This window comes from Rhagoletis pomonella, unplaced genomic scaffold (genome assembly GCF_013731165.1).
Source record: "Rhagoletis pomonella isolate Grant_MI unplaced genomic scaffold, Rhpom_1.0 Rhpom_scaffold_03303, whole genome shotgun sequence".
Lineage (NCBI taxonomy): Eukaryota > Metazoa > Arthropoda > Insecta > Diptera > Tephritidae > Rhagoletis > Rhagoletis pomonella.
In genome coordinates, this window is record NW_023461855.1 from 4,400 (window position 1) to 17,316 (window position 12,917).

At 36.3% G+C, this 12,917-nt stretch overlaps 1 protein-coding gene across 1 annotated transcript; it reads right to left on the reverse strand.

The window, feature by feature from the left end:
* Nucleotides 1-1,099: 1,099 nt before the first annotated feature.
* Nucleotides 1,100-11,218, reverse strand: LOC118754063 (glutamate receptor ionotropic, kainate 1-like). Its single transcript, XM_036488929.1, has 5 exons — nucleotides 10,806-11,218; nucleotides 10,568-10,743; nucleotides 10,389-10,500; nucleotides 9,833-9,912; nucleotides 1,100-1,198 (listed from the first exon to the last, which is right to left on the reverse strand). The coding sequence occupies exons 1-5, from the start codon at nucleotides 11,134-11,136 to the stop codon at nucleotides 1,100-1,102; spliced, it is 798 nt and encodes a 265-aa protein (XP_036344822.1). The 5' UTR covers nucleotides 11,137-11,218.
* Between the last annotated feature and the right edge of the window lie 1,699 nt (nucleotides 11,219-12,917).

The following is a 12,917-nucleotide window of genomic DNA, read 5'->3' on the forward strand; positions in this document are numbered from 1 at the left end:
CCTACACACTGCCGGCTCTGTTTACCAGGCTGAGGCCCTTGCAATTGACTCCGCATTGGAATGGGCCCAAAACAGACTTAAAACGCGTAATCTGTATCTATATAGCGACAGTAGATCGTGTCGCGAAGCTATCCGAGATCGTAGCAATTCTATGCCTCTCGTTGTCTCGATTCACCGGCGTTTACACGGTCTTCGTCAAAGCCATGAAGTAAAATTCTACTGGGACAAATCACACGTCGGTATTGAAGGAAATGAGCTTGCCGACCAGCACGCAAAAGAAGCCGCAAGTACAACAGCTGAATTCTCATACGCCGCATACCCGATATGCTATCCCAAGCGGTTAATACAGTTAGAGATGCTCGTAGAATGGCAGCGTGAATACACCGAAGAAACAACTGGCTCTAGCACTAAACATTTCTTCCCAACGATTGACGATGCGAAACTATACCGTGAAATATTCGGAATATCATTTGAAATGACACAGCTTTTTACTGGTCATGGGTTCAACAAAACTTATTTGAAACGATTTACTATTATCAATGAAGACACCTGTCCATGCGATAATCGAGCCCCGCAAACAATGCGCCACCTACTCCAAGACTGCCCTCGTTATGATTGCGCCAGATATCACCACAGAAGATCATGCCAGCAACACGAAGTCCCAGACTTCGACTTGAATGCGATAGCAAAGCAATCTTCCCTCATCAAATCATTCACAGAATTTGTAAAACATATTATAAGTAACTTAAAAGCATTTAATGGTACAACCTGAACTTTTATTAACTGAGTTAATTATCCCGAAACCATAGTTTTACAACCAGCCTGTATCCACTCGCAGGCACTTTGTATATTATTTCAAACATCATAAATTTCTGAGAGGAGCCCCGATTTCCCCGAACACGGTCAGCGTAGTCTCAATTTCTGCACTAACACACGCACTGTTAGAATTTATATTAAAATGACACTTCCACACTATTTCACGAGGGGTGGATTACATATCACTTTTGAGGCTGTCAGAAGGCCTCTTTAGTTTAGTTTAATATAGTTTAACAAATAAAATTTATTCAAGTAGTTGTTACAGAGATTACTCATTTAAACTTCACAAAGCATCTGCATGTGACGAACGCTGACAATTGACTACTCCCTCGGCTATGCTAGTCGGTTCGTTGTTCGTTTCATTTGCGTGGTTGCCAGATTGCTGACAAATGGAAGTAATTGTATGTTTAACAAATAAATGAAAACGTTATAATGCAATCAATAGATCCTTACGAATTCGCCATTACCAAGGCACTAAGTAACGTACGCACATTGGTTTGCAAAACGCATTTATTTAAGTTGAAAGAAGAAAAAGTCCTTTGTTCGGCAGTTATTCTTACCCGCTTTCTATCTTGCAAGGCGAATTCATATATTCTTATCGCGAATTTATATATTCATGTGGTAGCAAGATTACAAAAACATAAAATTACCTTATAAATTAAAAGCATAGTATCACGTGGATGTGTAGTCCAATTCACGAAATCATTTTATCGATCTGAGTAAAAACTAAATACATAAACTCTATTATGCATTAATTGTAATCATGAAATGGTGTTCATTCATTCAGTTTCTACTCAAACGCATGAAATGATTTCGGGAATTGGCCTACGCATAATGGTAGTAACTGACAGAGTGAATTACAACAAACACATGCTTTTGACAATCATTCAGATCAATCGACAATCAAGTTGGACGTTTTGTCCACAAACATTGCAATTTTGCGAGCAGTCTCATTGCAAAATCTCATTTTTACAATTTCATAGTTTTGGCTTACATTTATAAAATGCAACGAAAGCACGTACCTATTTCGGCTGAGTTATCCATTTATCCAATTAAATGAGTTTGTACAACACGGCCATTAATGTAGCGATAAGTTGTACAACTTGCCAGAAAATCCAAATTTTTTGATCTTTCATACAACCAAAACATAAATTCATTCAACAGGCCCACAAAGGGTGCAATCTAGAGCAAAATAACACGAAGTTGAATCAACGGTCGCTAAGTTTATGGCTTTCTTTAAGAAACATCGGGCGAAAATTTCAACTGCTCCTGTAACACTACCTTATATAAGTTGGCCCCTCTATCATCCTCACATATGTTCATCAGAGTATACCAACGAAGGACGAGTTAATACAAGGAGATAGCGAGAGTACAAAAGTACTCTTGAAAATTACACGCACAATGACAAACTTGAACAAATGTACAACAAACACATAATTTTTGGCAATCAGAACAGTTCGCATTTATATCAACGAGTAGCTTATTAGATTTGTTTTCGTTTGTACAACATATGTGCATATATACATGTACACAAACATATGTACATACGTACAAATATATATACAACCATTCAAACATATGTACATACATGAAAACATTGCTGTCCATAAGAACATACACTAGCGCGCCTTTATTCGTGTCTACTGACGATATGTATTAACTAACTCCCACACTCAAAAAAAAAAATAAACAATGCTTCATAGATCGAAGTTTTTTTTTGAAAATCTTACTACATAAAGCTCTTTTAATATATTTTATAAATGACGCCATACGAGTTTTGGGAGAGAGTTACAACACAAAAATACATTTAAGGCGCAGCGAAGCACGCCGGGTAATTGCTAGTTTTTAATAATAGTAAAAAAGTTTCAACTAAATCGATGCATTAATATTACTGGAAATATGAAAATTTCGAATTCCGTCCAATCCTTGAAATAAACTAAATAAAAAACAAGTAAGAAAGTCTAAGTTCCGGCGGAGCCGAACATTAAATACCCGGCGCAAGTATTAAATATATGTTTTTCACCTTTCCGAAACCTTCCGCTACATGGTAAGCTGGGGCGTATCAATTTTGAGTAAATTGGAGTCCTTAAATTTCGAAATTTTGAAGTTTCAAGCAGTTCTGAAATTTACCGTTATATTAAAAGCGGCCTCAATTTCATTGCGATTTCAATCATTTTCAACGCTTTGCTTCTATGTTGCAAGCACAATAACCATACCGAGTTTGGTACAAATTGGTAGAACGGTTACCGAGATACATATATGTGATCATAAGTGGGCGGTGCCACGCCCATTTTCCAAAATTTTATCACAAACATATTTCTTGGTTAAGAATTGTTGCAAGCATCAATTTTGAATAAATTAGCTTTAATATTTACTCATGTTTCGAAGATTTTGTATTTCTCTAAATTACCGTTATATGGGATGTGGGCGTGGTTATTTTCCGATTTTAAAAATTTTCGGCCATTTCGTATGTTATACCAAGGTTAACAACTGTGGCAAGTTTGGAAGAAATTGGTGCAGCGGTTACCAAGATATACACATGTAACCATAAATGGGCGTGGCAAGGCCCATTTTCCAAAAATTTATAATATTCTTATTTTTCATCTAAAAATTTTTGTAAATATCAATTTTGAATGAATAATCTTAAGTAGTTACTAAAATATCGCAGTTTTCGTATTTTTGAAAATTACCGTTATATGGGAGGTAGGCGTGGTTATTGTCCTATTTTGCCCATTTTCAATACCTTTCGTCCTACGCCCGAAGGAAGTGCACGTAGCAAGTTTCGTTAAGATATCTCAATGTTCACTCGAGTTATCGTGTGCACAGGCGGACGGACCGCTTAAGCGATATCTATTTTCATTCTGATCATTTATGTATACATTTGTCTATATATATCTTGATTCGTTTTGCCAGTTACAAACAACCGTTATGTGAACAAAGTTGTAATAGCCTTGTGCACAAGTGCGGTCTGGTATAAAAAAATAGAAAAATTTTAAGCGAATCGGAGACATGACATAATTTTTTTTTACGAAATCCGTCCGACTTAAAAAAGAATGGCTCAAATATACGTACGTAATCGAAAACGGTATTAAATGAACAAAACAGGCCGATAGCCTTTGTTGCTAGTGCCTTTATACTGTAATATAATTATTGATAATTATATTTCTATTAAATAAATAAATAAATAAAATGAACAAAAACAAACAAACAAAATGAAAACACGGACATACTTATTATCACTACATAAAGCTTTACTAAGCGACTTCTTATTCGATTTTAATTCACTTATGACTTTTGGAAAACTGACTTTTTGTACTTTTTTATTATAAAGATCAAACAATTCGGAAAAATGTCGGAAACAACAACAACCAAAAAGGAAATCAAACAATTTCTTTTATTGCCTCACTTTTTGAAAAATTTACGTATTTCTTCAATTAAAAGAGCAATACTAAGCCCTTCTACAGCCGATTTTCAAACTTTTTCTTTGATAGAAAGGAAAACCCATGTCTTTCAAACAGAGAGAACAAAGTTTTAATTCCATCAAAAACAACAAAGTTATAACTTCTTGAAGTTGTAACTTGAAGAATACCAAATATTTATTATATTTGTTAATAAAAAAGTAGTAAACGAAGTGATGGAGAAAAACTATAAACATAGTCGTATCCTATGGGCTATAACAAAACACAATTTCTATATGAAGTGCTAATTTTTTGTGTAGCACTGTGTTACTTAAGATGGAAAGAATGAGAAAACGGTAGACTGCATGATGTAAGTTTAATTCGTATTCAGCAGCACCAGATTCAGTTTGTGTATGTTCAAAATTCTCAAGTAAAACCATGTCTCTTACTTCTGGATCAAGCGATTTTTTCTGACTGTTTGTAAAGGCCTTGAACTTGTAGTACGCTCAGAAAAAAGTAAGCTAAATATATTTCTCTCATATTTAAGGAAAACATATTTCGCTGACGTAACTAAACTCCTTTCTCAGTGTCAAGCTAAGATCCCACTATCGGCACAAGTAGCACAATATGTACCGATTATTTAAATAATTTGTACAATTACTTTTTGAGCGGTCCCATTATCATCTCATATTTAGGGATGCAAATTTTCAGAGCCAACATCGATGCCGAAAAAAAATCGCCCTAAAACTATCGATACATCGATATTTTCCGATGTTTCTCTTTTTTAATAAGTATGTTACAGGTACTTCATGATTTGCAGGTTTTTACAGGAAGCTGTTAACGTACGCCACCTTCCATAAGGTTTATTAATGGCGAAAACCGCTTTACTTGTAAAACCTGCAAATCCTGAAATACCTGGAACTGACTTAATGCTTGTTAAAATTACAAGAAAAACCCAGTGTTCATCTAAACTGCTACATTGTTAACATTTCAATGGGAGGTTTTTTGAATTTAATTACATTTCCTTCCAATGCCATAATAGATTTGCTGTTTACGCGCAGATAATACTTACACTCACCTTAAGTCGTATTGAAATACTGTAACTACGTCATGGAAATCGCCTATGTTCAACGTTGCTAATTGCTTTTATTAAGTACATGGCTGCCATCACCCGTAACACGCTTACTCAAAGGGCTCTGTCCCACGGTCAGTAATTATCACGATATTTGGATCGCGATCCATATTGATGGATTGATGGATCGCGCACGAATGCTACATGTTCAATATTTATCGCGTCAGTATTTGCATTTTTTTTTTTTGCTGAACGCTTATTATGACGCAAGAAAATATCTTTATTTTGTACGTATAATTTACAGATAATGCATTCCACAATTATTTTAAGATTTGTTCAATTTGTTTTGAAAGATTTTAAGCCCCGAGAGTGAAGGCAGAGCCGATGTTTACATTATGAGAGTAAAAGATGTACTGAAGAAATATATGGATCGCGTTTTGAAAGTGCTACACGTTCAATATTTATTGACGGTATTGCGATCCGCGATCCATATCGCAAAATTTTTAGATATTTTGCGATATGGATCACGACCCATCAATACTGCATAGTACACCGTCAATAAATATCGCGATACTTGGATTACGTCAATAAATACTGACCGTGTGACAGAGCCCAAAGAATATAACATAAAGATGTGAACGCAATGGCAATTTTGAACCGAAACTAAAGTCGATGTTTAAAACATCGTTAAAATTGACATCGATATATCGCCAATTTTACGATCGATGGTAAACATCGGTTTTTTAGCCGATGTTATCGATGTTTCAGAAACATCGATGCATTGTTTGCATCCCTACGCATATTGTGACAATTTCCTTAGGTGCATATCGACCAAATGAAATATGCGGCGATATTCGGTACAACATGATCACAATATCGTGCTAGTTTAATAATAGCAATAAACAAATGTTCGGCTTTGATCGGGACATGAGCGCCCGATAAAAATCACGACATTTTTATACCTTTCATGAGCATGAAATGGTATTATAACTTTGGTCCGATGTTTGTAAGTACCAGAACAAAAAGAGATAGACCCATCAAAATGTATACTTATATGATCAGAACGTCGAGCTGAGTTGATTTATCCATGTCCGTCTGTCCGTCTGTCCGTCTGTCTGTCTGTTTGTATGCAATCTAGTCTCTCAGTTTTCGAGATATCCGGATCAAATTTGGCAGGTGGGTGTATTTTTATAATGTATTAATCATTTGTCGGAACCGGAAGAATCGGACCACTATAACATATAGCTCCCATACAACTGATTGTTCAGATATGAGATTTTTCGTTATAACTTCTCCATTTATGCAGCTAAGAACATGAAATTTCGCAGCACTTTCACCCATTATCAACAGAATGCTTACAGTGAAAACTACAAAGATCGGGTCACTATAACCTATAGCTCCCATACAACTGATTGCTCAGATATAAAATTTTTCGTTATAACTCCTCCATTTATATAGCTGGGAACAGGAAATTCCGCACTGTTTTCAATAATTATAAACAGAAAACTTACAGTGAAAATTAAAAAGATCGGATAACTATAACCTATAGCTCCTATACAACTGATTGTTCAGATATGAGATTTTTCCTTATAATTCATCCATTTAAGTAGCTAGGACCATGAAATTTCGCGCTGCTTTCACTCATTATCAGCAGAAGACTTACAGTGAAAATAACGAAGATCGGGTCACTATAACCTGCAGCCCCCATACAACTGATTGTTCAGATATAAGGTCTTTTATCATAACTCCTCCATTTATGCAGCTAGGAACATGAAATTTCGCACCATTTTCACTCATTATTAACAGAACACTTACAGTGAAAATAACAAGGATCGGGTGACTACAACATATATCTTCCATACATCTGATTGTTCAGATATGGGATTTTACTGTGAAACTCCTTTATTTGAACAGCTAAAACCGATAAAATTCGTAAGATATTTTATAAATAATAATACAAAGTCTACTGAGAAAATCGTCAAAATCTATGCTGTATAAGCTTTATCTACTATAGCACTGATTGTTCAGATACCCATGGGCGTAGCCAGGTAGGGGCAGGGGGGTGCTCGAGCCCCCCCTCCTAACTTTCAAATTTTCCTTATATATATATAAAATAGTACCCTGAAATGCCAGCTTAATAGGTTTGCGATATATCTCCTTTATGTAGGAAACTAAACCCAATAAATTGTGTTACCGGTTTACGTACCGATCACATAGCAGTGAAAATCACTTAGATTGGTGCCATATAAAGTATATCCTCCATACCTCTGATTGTTTAGAGGCGATTTTTCATATAAGTATGTAACTCCTCTATCGATGTATGCAGATGTATTCAAAATCAGTAATCTGTCAAACTAAAATTTGCAGATGTTCATGAAAGGTATGAAGCCTTCGGCATAGCCGAAGACAGCGCTGCTCTTACTTGTTTACAATTTGATTGTTCTAGAATGAAGTAAAGACTGTTCACATTATGGGTACAGCAATATTAATTTTGGTTGCTTATAAATAGTTAGCACAATTTCGGCTCAGATTGCTGAATTTCGAAAAATTGTGTTACGCTATCAGTACATCAAATGCGCAGAAAATCGGCCCATTGCGCCGATAATGGGGTCTTAGCCTAAGAGGATCGGAAGAAACCAGTGGATGGTGAAATACATCTTCAGGTTTAGCTTTTCCTAAAGTTTTTCGGCTAAAACGTTTACGATATGCTTTAAAATCTTTATTTCGCGATTCCTGGGCCTTTCACTTAATTGTCCAATCGGTGGAAGGAAATTCCATAAAATTTCGGCACCATCCATTAAAATTTTGTGCGCTGTAATTTGTTGCCAGGGATAAAGGAGGCACACAATTCCGCAGTATCAAGACATAGCATCTGGAATTTTATGTTATCTCTTTTAAATCCAGTGGATCTACCGCAGCTGTTCCAGATGAAAGTGACGCAACTTTTGAAATCGCCTAAAGATTTATGCAGCTGGTTTGGTTTGAAATATATTCTTCCACATCGCTGAACTTGCTTTGCAGTAATTTAGAAGGGCTTTTAAATAATACTCTACACAAATTCCGATTTTTAACGGATAAATGCCCTCCGTCTGGAATAAAAGATACCAGTATTGAAATAGGGAATATGTACAGACGGTATTTACTATTCCCTTCCAATTAGATGGGATTTTTCTTAAAACACTTCCACGCGGTACATATTTTTGATAAAATAGTGGATGACAGTGGCTAATCAAAATTAATAAGTTCTTATTAAAACATATTTTTCTCAAAAATGCGTAAAGCTTGTGTAAATATTTTAAGCTTACTAATGGTATTTTCGTTTCTGCCAAAAAATGTCGCCTTTTAATAGCCCCTTTCTCTTTTCGTGTTCGATTCTACAATAAAGGCAAATGGTGAACAAATTTTGTGTTCGTTTCTTAAAATGTCACACTCTTAGGCAAAAAGGGCACTTTCTCTGCCCTCTGAAGCTTCGTCAGGGTAGATGGTTGCACTCATCAGATAGTTGCTCAAAATGACAATATTTTGAATTGCGCGAGCTAGACAAGGACAAAAAGGCCCATTTACAGGGTTGAGTATAACATCAAACACACACCGTGGAAGAAAGGAAATTTCCATAATATATCGACTGCTGAGTCGAACATCGACCTATTTCGGCAGCCGATTCGAAAACGCCGTGTCAAAAAACTTTTCAAGAACGCCATAATTCAGAATTTTATTAGAAAAATCTCTATCTCAGAATTAGGATGAAGAACGCCCTATCGCACTTGAAAATGTATTGAAAATATGCTAGTATAGAGCGTTTTTGAATCGAAAGCTGAGGTAGGGAGTTTTTGAAACGAATCCTGAATTAGCGCGTTCTTGAAAAGTTTTTTTTGAGATAGAGCGTTGTCGAGCTGGCTGCCGAGATAGGTCGATATAAGGCCTTACGGTTATAAATAGGAAAAATTCAGAAAAATAGCCTTGTGTCTATTGAGAAAAAGGTGAATCAAAAAATTCGCCATGAAAAAAATTAGTTTACTCCACAGACTCGTGGTCGCAGTATTTCCAATAAAGTTTGATTTTGATTAACTGTCCGCCTTGATATTGTCACACAAAGGGGAGGGGCCTACAGTTTTACGCCGACCCGAAAGGCGATTGTATTTTTATGAGAAGCTGTTTTTCGCATCAGAAATACACTCGGTGGTTGGCCATTGCCTGCCGAGGGGCGACCGCAATTAGAAAAAAGTTGTTTGTTTTTCATGTTTTGATGTTCAGTTGAACAGCGCTTGAATACAGGCCCTGCGGAATGATAGCGCGCACTGCTAACCACTACACCACAGCAGCCGCTGTGTAACTGTATTACTTCAACTCTAAATCAATTTTACATACTTTTCGGTGAAGTAGAAAAAAGTTCCGCTCATTTACTTAACTACTAAACTTTTACAGAATATCAGAAAGTCGTAATCAACATTTTATTGATTACGATTACATTAATTGTAATCATGATATTTTTAGGATTACAATTAAAGTATGTATTCGTAATCGTAGTTTTCATGATAACAATTACTGTAATTGTAATCTTAAAATTTTTAGGATTACAATTTCGGTATTCGTAATCATGTATTTCATGGTTACTATTACAGTAATCTTAGTAATTAAGTATTTAAGATTACAATTATTATAATCGTAATGGTAACTATATGATTACAATTAAAGTAATCGTAATCGTATATAATTTAAGGATTAAAATTAAGCAAGCTTTGACTTATAGTAACCTTAAGCATTATAAAAAATGCTTTAATAGCAACCATGAACTCGCTTTCGATATTGGAAAAAAAATTTCTGACTGTAAAGTAAACATTGAGCTGTTGTACGCGGAAACTAGTAGCGTTCGGGAATCCAATGTTTATGGACGGATTCGGCACTGTGTTGTGGCTCTGCTGGTAGATATTTTTTTATCGTAAATACCATTTTTTGAAAAATTAGTTTTGAGCATCGCCTTCTATTAAGTGGTCCCATTATGCTGTTAGAAAAAACTTTCTGATTTAGATGTTGCCTACACCAGGGATCGAACTAAGGTGTGGCGGAGTGGTAGGACGCACCACTCAACCACAAGCACAAACCCCCCCCTCCCCTTATAGACTTTTTAAAATATTGTAATATAGAAACAAATTGACTTACAAATGTGGTAAACATGTAGTGATAGCGATGATCATTCATCTGGAGCTGAAGAATCTAAAATTATTTAACAACAAACATAATAAAATACTATAATCTTCAGTAGGAACTACTAATTTCTTACCGCTCGGAAAAATCTATTTATATTTGTCGGGTTAGTATCTACAATAATCTTATAAATTTCCTTTTGACGAACGGCGCGCAGAACTTGCCGATAATTTGCAGGCGATGCTTGGCGTATATACATTTCGGTGCGGAAATCTGGCGTCGAACGCATCAGATCTTGTTGATTAAAGAGGCCTTAAATGAAATAAAATACACAAAATAATAGTGGAATATGCGACTAGCGTTTACATACACACCATAATCATCCTCATAGATAATGGCAGTTTTTGTCCAGTTCAAAAAAATCATCAAATCACGGTGTGCCAAACTCAAAAGCCGCTTAGATGGGTAAAGATTTATCGAGAACTCTTTGAAATTTGTGTCAAAGTCTATGCGAGTCTCGATATGTGGCACATCGAATGATTGACAAATGGATTGCACATGGGCAGCAAGCAAGGGATCCGTTGGACCAAAAATGACTTGAACTCCAGACTCCAACTGGCGACATATCTTTTTTGTTGTACGGAAGGAATCATCACGTGGCACGTACTCAATATCATAAATTAGCTGTGTGTTTGACAATAGCATCTTGTCTTTGTTAATGCGATACACCGCGTATTTAAATGAGTATTCAACGCTGCTGTCTCGTTGGTCTTCCGTAAAAATCGCACCTATGTATGTACACAAAAATTATGTAAATATTTAGTATTTCATTTTGTTTTTTTTCAAGTACTTTTGTAATTTCGCCAGAAGTAAAAATTGTCACATCTACAGCGTATGTAGTTAGTACTTATATTATACTTAAACCCAATGCATGTATGTAAATGTACTTATAAATATACTAACAGAATACCAGACGTTGTCCGGGTTAGGCATATTGGGACAATGACAAAAACCTTACATTTATTTATATAAAAATAATAATATGAGCAGTAAATTTTTACAGACGATTAACAAAATTAAACAAGATTATATACATTTCAAATATTAATGCAACCAATTGGTATCTTTTATTCTCGTAGTCGAAGTTTTCTTCTCGGAACATTCCAAAGTTTTAAGAACACAAAAAAAATGCAATAGAGTATTATATGATGGAAGAGGATCAGTGAATACTAAAACTGTATATTGCTGCGGAAAGTTCCGTTTCGCCGTACCTTTATTTAAAAAATACCAGTTTTTACAGTACATTATGGTTTAAATCAGTTTTTCGATAAAATAAAGAAATTCCTGGTACTATGTGTTGTACACATCGCGACAAAAATGATATTCTACGGGACAGCATTCGGCCGTTTACCACTACGAAATTTCGCAAAGACGTTTTTCAGTCGACGCATAACTTATGCCATCCAGGAAGACGCACCACCGCCAAATTAATGACCAGTCGATTTGTTTGTCCGGGTATTCAAAAGGGCAGTAGAGCATTCGCCAAAGCATGTTTGTAGTGCCCAAAGGCGAAGACTAATCGGCACACGTTCTCTCCACTTCAGCGCTATGAATCGTGTGACTCGCGCTTTGATCACATCAACACTGATGTGGTGGGTCTATTTCCACTCCACTGCGGATTTCGGTACTGCTTAACTATTATCGATCGATACACGAGATGACCCGAGGCAATACTGATGGCAGACATGACCGCACCAACTACTGCTAAAGCTTTGACTACTAATTGGATTGCGAGATATGGAGTGCCTACAGTAATTACCTCAGATCACACTTTTCGCTGAATTAACAAAGTCACTCGGCATTAAATATTTGACGACAACGCCTTACCACCCATAATCTAACGGCATCGTGGAAATATGGCACCGGACACTTAAATGTGCGCTACTTTGCATCGACTCGGAACGCTGGACGGACTCATTGCCGACAATTCTCCTTGGCTTGCGGACCGTCTACAAGCACCGCACTGGCAGCACCGTCCGAATACCACCAGAATTTCTTGCTAAGAATCCTAAAACCAAATCACAATCGGACTTTGTAGTGGAACTCCGAAAATATATGCAAAAATGTTTTGTCAGAAATGATTCGGTGCGCCCATCGTTTTCAACACCCTATGAAGGACCGTTTGAGGTTTAATCCAGGTCCAAGAATTTTTTCAAAATCTCAATAAAAGGGAAGCCGAAGAACATTTCTGTGGATCGATTAAAGCCAGCGTACCTTGTAAATGAAAATTTATCATCGCCACAGAAGAGTCTTATCACTTCGACTAAGACGAGACGGCGGCGAGTAACTTTTAAAGACAATTAAATAGTCTAATTGGGTTCGCTCAGTCTAGTCTACTTTTCTTGAATACAAGCAACCCTTACATACCTTTTTATTTTATAGTAGCAAACCACATGTCGGCCGCTGTGGTGCAGTGGTAAGCAGTG

Bases quoted from the DNA above. Each gene is read 5' to 3' on its own strand.
- LOC118754063 (XM_036488929.1), bottom strand. From the start codon at position 11,136: ATGCTATTGTCAAACACACAGCTAATTTATGATATTGAGTACGTGCCA. The intron at 10,744-10,805 runs GTGTGTATGTAA...ATTTCATTTAAG, and splicing joins TATCTATGAGGATGATTATG to GCCTCTTTAATCAACAAGAT. The intron at 1,199-9,832 runs GTAATTGTTATC...TCCATTTGTCAG, and splicing joins ATTTTAAGATTACAATTACA to CAATCTGGCAACCACGCAAA.